Source organism: Sprattus sprattus (genome assembly GCF_963457725.1).
Source record: "Sprattus sprattus genome assembly, chromosome: 9".
Classification (NCBI taxonomy): domain Eukaryota; kingdom Metazoa; phylum Chordata; class Actinopteri; order Clupeiformes; family Clupeidae; genus Sprattus; species Sprattus sprattus.
The window spans coordinates 24607565-24615048 of record NC_137928.1 but is presented as its reverse complement, the minus strand read 5'-3'; the positions used below and the strand labels follow the sequence as shown (position 1 = coordinate 24615048).

Below are 7484 nucleotides of genomic sequence, written 5' to 3'. Positions count from 1 at the left end.
CCAGTGATTTCCTATTTGAGATAAGTGGTGTAATCTTTTCTTGTCTCCTGCAGCCTAGATGTTAAATTTGTATAGTGTTTTATTTCAAATGTTAGTCCTTAACTTAACACTGAACAGGTAAAACTGTCTGTATGTGACTGTGTGTGTGTGTGTGTGTGTGTGTGTGTGTTTATAAAGTGCTGACTGAAGCAGTAATGCACACAACTGGCGTTCTGAACAAAATCAAAACTCACCGAGAATGCCTCCTTGTAAAGTCATATGCTCATGAAAAATGGATGAGCTATGTTTTGATCACCAACACAAACTTTTCTGTTGGGCCACACAAAGTGAAAAACAGAGCAGCAGCTTGTTGCTGTTAGCCTCAGATCTGATACAGAACAATGAAAAAGAATCATCTTTGGAAGCTGCTCCACAATCGGAATGGCTTTTCTCCAGATGTGCATCACCAACAGAATCCTCCATAGTTTTTCTATAGGTTTATGTTTAATTTTGCTATATGTTAAATACAAATAGAATCTGGACTGGGCTGATGACGTGTTTTTAAGGTGACCCATGACTAACAGAAATGCGTTGAAGGCCTTTCTTTGTGTGGCTCCGCACCCCTCTTTCATCTCCTTGTGGTTTACTAACAAGCAGACAGCTCCTGGATGGCCATGCACTGAGGTGAGACCACAGCACTAACATGCCAGTCAATCAGCCTGCATTTCATTCCACTGGGCTGCTGAGGCTCCCAACGTCATGCCCCCCCCCCCCCAACCAAAAAAAGTTGGCGAAAGAGATTTGGAATACAAGTGGAAAAAGATTTATGAGCTGTCTGTATGGCATGGAAGCTCAATTCAAACAGGGCTTTAGGAAATAAACAGCAATCGCTGTAGCATGACTGTACAACTCACTGAGCAAGCAGACTTAATTGAGCTCTCATTTTCACATTTCATAGAAAAGCAGTAAGGCTTTCACCACTCTTACTAAGAAATCTGCTTTTTTGTCAGTAGTAAAAGATCCTTTCGTTTTTCATTTCCCTCTTTTATGAAACTTTCCCCCATTTGAAACTATGTCACAGTCCAGTTTTCTTATCTTATTAATATTATTATCTATGGTTCCTGAGCTTTAAGGCAGTTTGTGGTTCTTTAGGTAAGTGCAATGCTCTCAGAGCAAGAGACTACCGCAGAGGTCCACATCAGAGCAGGGGTGGACTTTAAATGGACCAACTGTAGTCTACAAAGCTGCACTAACTATGTATTAATTTAACTGATCATTTTATTAAAGTGGCTTAGTAAATTATATATTTTAACAGGAGTGCACTTTGAGGAATTATGAACAGATGCACAATACATAAATCAAAGAAAATGGTGCATAAAGCAAGTAGATTTATTTTTGATGACAAAATCTACACTGTAGGACTGGGCATTTATACATAACATTTAGGCTACTTAAAATGTGTGTGGCCTATATATTGCATTTACAGGTATTATAATTGTGATGCACTGCAATCTCTGCAATACTTGTGCAATGTTTTTCAATAGGCTCAGTAAACGATAGAGTGTGTGTTGTGTTCTATTTGCATAGGCCCCATTAATTACATATAACCTATATTAGAGTGCTGAGATGTATTGACATGTTTAAAGTGGTCACTGCTATATAGTAAATAGCTCTCACACAACTCACACAACTAATTTGTTCTCCTCAGCAGAGGTTATGCCCCAGGCTGTGTGTCAGAGTTGTCACCTTACACGCAAGGTTTATTTCAGTCAAAAGACCTTTGGGTAGAACAAAGTCTGCATTAATTGTGCTTAAATTGCGTTGTGTACAGCGATGACGTAATGGCTCCCTTGCTTGGTACTCCCCACAGGCGCATGAAAAACACCACCATGATCTTTAGCTGTAAAGGGGCGGGGCGATTCTAATGACGTCAATGGGATTGGTTAGGTGACGGGCCACTACTCCGCCCCATGTGGGTCAAGGGAGGGGGAGGGATCCAGAGCTGATCCCACGTGTGACGATTGCATTCCCGGCTCAGTAATATTCTCTTAGCTGGGCTCTGTGTAGCGTTTGCTGTGACTGTGTGTGTTAGTTACTGGCTATAGTTGGGTTAGCAATGGAGGGAGAAGGGAGCCAAGCCACATCTGGAAGCCCTAATGATTCACAACACGACCCGGGGTAAGAAACAATTCTGTCGGCACTTACTTGTCGCTGTTTTATTAATTTGTATTAATAATGAAAAGCTTAGGAACTGTCGTTTGCATTGCACTGTCATTGACATTATCTATTGCGTGCAGTTAACTACACCTTTGTTTGATTATATTAGCGAACGGGCCTGCCCCCTTTTCAAAGATAGCTTACTGGGCTAACTAAAACCGCTCTCTTGCTGCCTGCTCTGCCTTCGTTTAGCTATCTTTTTTTGTAGCTAGCTAAGTAGTTAGCTACACGTCAAAATGGCCGATCTGACATCTGGACTCACTTCTGCTATGTTTTCCTCTTACAGTAAAATGTTTATCGGTGGCCTCAGCTGGCAAACTTCACCAGGTAGGAGAACCATTTGCTGTCAATCGGGTGGCTTTGTGAGGCTGTGTTTTGTTACCTTTAGAGTGTGTTCTGTGCTAGTTACAGTGTAACGAGCGTGCGGCGCTGTACGGGATATGTTGTGCGCGCAAGGTTATTTTGATTTCCAATCATTTGAAGTCCTCTATTCGACCCCTGTGTGTATCTGGGCTTTTGAAATTGCAGCAATAATTGTTGTGTTCACAAACGACTTCACGTTAACCTGTGTTATCCTTCTTGTTTTGCTTTGCAGACAGCCTTAGAGACTATTTTAGTAAATTCGGGGAAATAAGAGAATGTATGGTGATGAGAGATCCCACAACAAAACGCTCCAGGTAAAATATTTTAAAGGTGTTTCTCTTCTTCACTTTCTCGTAATCATGCGACATTAAAATCGCCCGTGGCTTTGGCAGTGAGACGATAATTTTGTGTCAGGGATCCTTCAATGCGCTTTCCTAAGCCATTGAATCAGCGATTTGAAAAGGTAGCCTAACGCAATTTGACATTGAGTTAGGACTACGTGGTATATTTGTTTATTTGCACTTTATTTTACTAGATCTATTCATTTAATCACAGTGAATGTTGTTTCTTAAAAGATGTGATATTTGACCGCCGTTGTCATGTTTTTTTTGCTCCCCCCAAAACATTTTGATTTTGGTTGTTGTGCCTCAGATGAAGTTATCTACTTCAAGGTGTAGCCTATCGACATATTATAGGCTATCCGTAAACTCATACATTTGAAGCTTGATATTTATGATTTATGTAAGTTGTCATTACTGTATTAGGTTGTTCCCCTGACTGGTCTTAGTAATATTTTGGTCTGTGTGTCTATGTTTTTTTTCTTTCAGGGGATTTGGGTTCGTTACGTTCGCGGATGCTGGCAGTGTAGATAAAGTCTTAGCCCAGCCGCACCACGAATTAGACTCAAAAACGGTATGTCTGGTTACGTGTTCTTGTTCTGAACTGTGTGCAAATGTTTGTTATTCGCTGATCTTCACTTGGGGAAAACCCTCACATAGCCTACAGCCTGCCATATCATCTCCATTGCGCGGTTGCTCCGTGACATTATAGACTGTCATTCAGAAGGCAAAACGCACTTGACGCCACTAAGTAGCCTACGTGATTGCACGCTCCAATCCGCGTCTCATCCTAATATCTGTCAGGAGTTTAACCTTTTCCTTTGTCAGATCTGCCCACAGTAGCGGTTGTACTAGCGCATGGGCTGATTTATAGACCATTCTAACACAGCTGTTTACAACTGTTGAACACTTCAGCCATTAAATCACATATTAAATATTTAGTCTACAATTTATTTGGGTAGACTACCTTAACTATTGACAGTGAAAATTAATATACAATTTCGTTGAAGTTTTTATTAACCAAATGGAGGCTACTTGAAAGTAATTCACGGGCACTCTATTATTGATAATTGACTACTCTGTGTCAGAGTACAGCAGTTTGCTGTGAAATCTGTTTGGTTGCCTGCTGTCTCTGTCTCAGCCTCACCCCACCCCCTTTCTCCTTGTCTCTGCCTGTGTGTGTGCGTCTGTGTCCTGAATATTCTGAATCATACATCTTGTTCATTATCAACGTACATGTATTGCTGTATAAATGTCTGGAAGGTGCCACTATTCACAATGTAAAGTTTGCTTAAAGCTACCTATTTGATAGATTTTAGGGAATCTGTGCACATCCACAGGTGGTGTGGATGCATGTATATTCTGATTTTAGTGCTTAAAGAGTAGGTGTGTAGGACATAATTCCTGCTTCATTTTATAGGTTGATTTGATATTGCCGTTCCTCTACCCAGGTCTTATCTGATGTGATATTCACTGTTTCAGTTTAGAATGTGTGTGTGGATCATTTAAAAATATTTTGCAACCTGTTTAAAAATGCATTGGGAAGGATGAATGTTGGTTCTGGGAATCTCAGAATGTGCCAATTTTAACAGTGCTTTAGTAGTAATATGTAAACACATACACACATGCACACTTGCCGTAATTGTTTATGTGATTGATAAATTGCTTGCATGGAAATAAAACAAAACTTATCTGAAACCATGCTTAAAGTTTTTTTACATGTGTCTAATGTTTTTAGTTAGAGTCTTCAATTTAAAATAAATGACTTTTGTGTAGCTGTCTGTTGCTGCTTTAGTCTTATCTTAAAGAACACGTTCATAACTTGAGGTCCTTTTCTAGAACTTTAAAAATTAGATGCAGCTACAGGACAATCTTACTTTCAGTGTACCCGTGCATGGCAAAAATACCAAACTGGTGCACGTGGCATGTTCCTTGATCCTTTTGCAGTATTTGAAAACGACAGTTCTGCTAACAATGCATTCAAGAGAATCAGAGGATCCGTATAAATACCACATCATTCAATATTATGTACTTTTTGGAGATCTGTTTGTCTCTGTGAAGGAAGCATTCAGCAAGCCACTGTAAGCAGTCTGTGCGCCTATAAGAACATTCCTGAACCTAAGCAGGTTTTTTGTTACCCCCTTTAGTTAGATATGGTAACACTCAGTTTTGCCTTTTGAGGTCAGACATATTTAGGAATAGGCCACAGTTTTCAGTGTAGTGGAGGGCTATCACATTATAGTAACTCAAATGGCAATTAACAATATGTTTTAATGCAATATGTGTTATACATTCAAATGTTTTATTATGAAAGTGAATAATAAACTGATTAGTACAGAACTGTGAAAAAACCCGGCATAGCAGTACTATAGTTTATGATGGCCCCTCCATGTAGTCCTGTGCTAGTTTTAGAGACTTTTCTGTTGGACTAGTGGTATTCAGACAAGCAGTTTAATGTTTTGTTCACCTGATTATTGAAAGAGGTTTCATATAGTAAAATGAGTTTTACCAGACATGTTTTATTATAAGGTTTGTAGAGATTCCCAATGTAATGCTATCTTTCTGAATTGTTGATTGTCTGCAATGACAGGAGAGCGTCAGTCTAATTTATTTAAATGCTTCATGCAGAGATGAAAATCACCGTCTTCATGACAGTCTTGTTTTTAGATTTTTATTAACTGCAAAGTGTAGGGGTTTCAGCAGTGAACTGGGGGATTAAATTATTACATTTCTCATGTAGATGTGTTATACATATTGTATTATATATAAAATGTGAAATAAGAAGACAAATACATCTGAGTCTGTTCAGACTTGTTAAAGCTGTGCAGTTTGTACCTCAGATGATAAAACTGGGCCATGCAAATTTCACAAGGGCCACACATGCAAAACCCTCATAAAATTGGGTCAGTGTTTGACATAACATTATTTTTGAGCCATTAAAGTAGAGGAGTTGGGTAAAAAATGAGAAAATACGTATAAATCAAACAGCAATAGCCAGGGGAGGACGGCAGCTTGTAGAGGCTGCTCGTAACTCAGGGATTATTTATCCGGCGGATTGTGATGTTATACGCGGTGTTTAAGTTGCACTTGAATGGCTTGCATTGAAGCGTGGCCTCGCTGGTCGAGGTGAGATCGGGATCCGGTACTTGAGTGAGTGGAGGCTGTGCATCAGCCCAGTGTTGCCCATGTGACAGACGCTGCTCAGCCCTGGAGCTGGCCAGAGCTGTGGATATGGAGCTGCTGCTCACATATGTTGATCCACTTTGTCATAGTACTCTTATTTATCACCTCCCTGCATTAGATGCAGCACAGACCACCATCTCTTTCCTTTCTATTGTGATGTGTTCATCCTTGTGTTTGGTGTGTGTGTGTGTGTGTGTTTGTTAAACAAGCACACAATCTCCCCTACTATCCTTCCCTCCCATATCCTCTTTCTCTTTCTTTAATCCCAAAATAAAGTATTATATTTTATTCACATAATATTTTTCCACAATTTTCCTTCTCCTTACCTGAAGGGTTCAGTCTTTCAATAAAAGGTATAGTTGTAACCATTAAGGGTTATTTGTGTCCAGGGAGAAGGTTGTTTTTACAGAGACGTCTTTGACTGTTAGTTTTGTCAGGTGACATGTTGTGTGAATTCATAAACGAGTTGTGTAAAGGCTCTTAAAAGGCTCATTCAATATTACTCTCTGAGATCCATGCCTATCTCCTGCTTTTTTGTATTTAGTATTGGTCTGTTACAACCCAGAGTAGACAGGAAATTAAGATATGGGGAGTGGGCTCGAGAAATGACCCCAGGCTGGACTCGAACCTGGGTGGACACTAGACCTGTATTTGTGTGTGTATAGGGAAAGGGGAGATGCTGATGTGTTAAAATAAGAGTAACTATAAATCGAGGGCTTTCCTCTTGCATGTGCACTGCAGAGCTGTGATAATTCCAAGTGATGCAGAAGCAGGTGTACATGGCTGTGTGTATGTGTGTGTAAGTGAGCAAGCGTGAGTGAGAGAATTTCAGGAGAGAACTTATTTTACTTTTGAATGCTGTTGCTTGATCCTTCAAACACAAAGACACAGTGCAAAAAAGGCAGCCAGTTGTTGACTCTGCATGTCGAGGACACTTCTGTCTGAATAAGAGGATGGTAGGGTGGCACATCTATATTTTCCTTTTTAATCTTCCTCCTTCGCAATAAAGCAGTTACTGCATATTGAATATTCCATTCTAACCAACCTAATTTGGGAACCTCTTTTTTTTCTGTCTCAAGGCCTGTCTATTTTTGTCTGTGGTGTGCTAGTCATTGTTCCACTCTGTCCATTTCCCCATTCTGTTTTGGAAGACGACCTCTGGATATTCATATGTGGCGCAGTCATCCGCGAATAGGCTTCTACCTTTTAGTAATTTTGCGCTGATGATCAAAAGAAAAGGAGTGAAAGGAGTGAAAGGAAAAAAAGATGTCTGTGAGGAGCGAGAGCGTTTGCTGTTTGCTCAGTGTTGAATACATAATTGCTACTGGCTGTGTTTCTGGTGACCTGTGGGTTACAGGCTCCTCTCATGCAAAAGAGAGAGACAGGGTAATCTTACTCTAAGTC

General features: G+C 40.1%; 1 protein-coding gene across 8 annotated transcripts in view; it reads left to right on the top strand.

Moving 5' to 3' along the window:
* The first annotated feature begins 2020 nt into the window (after positions 1 to 2020).
* msi2b (musashi RNA-binding protein 2b) overlaps positions 2021 to 7484 on the top strand; it is a 227191-nt gene continuing 221727 nt past the window's right edge. For all 8 annotated transcript variants that reach the window (XM_080844891.1, XM_080844889.1, XM_080844890.1 and 5 more), the window contains exons 1-4: positions 2021 to 2157; positions 2483 to 2523; positions 2792 to 2873; positions 3387 to 3471. In XM_080844891.1, coding sequence (XP_080701017.1) covers positions 2096 to 2157; positions 2483 to 2523; positions 2792 to 2873; positions 3387 to 3471 — 270 coding nt within the window. In that variant the 5' untranslated portion in view covers positions 2021 to 2095. The remainder of the gene's footprint in view (positions 2158 to 2482; positions 2524 to 2791; positions 2874 to 3386; positions 3472 to 7484) is intronic.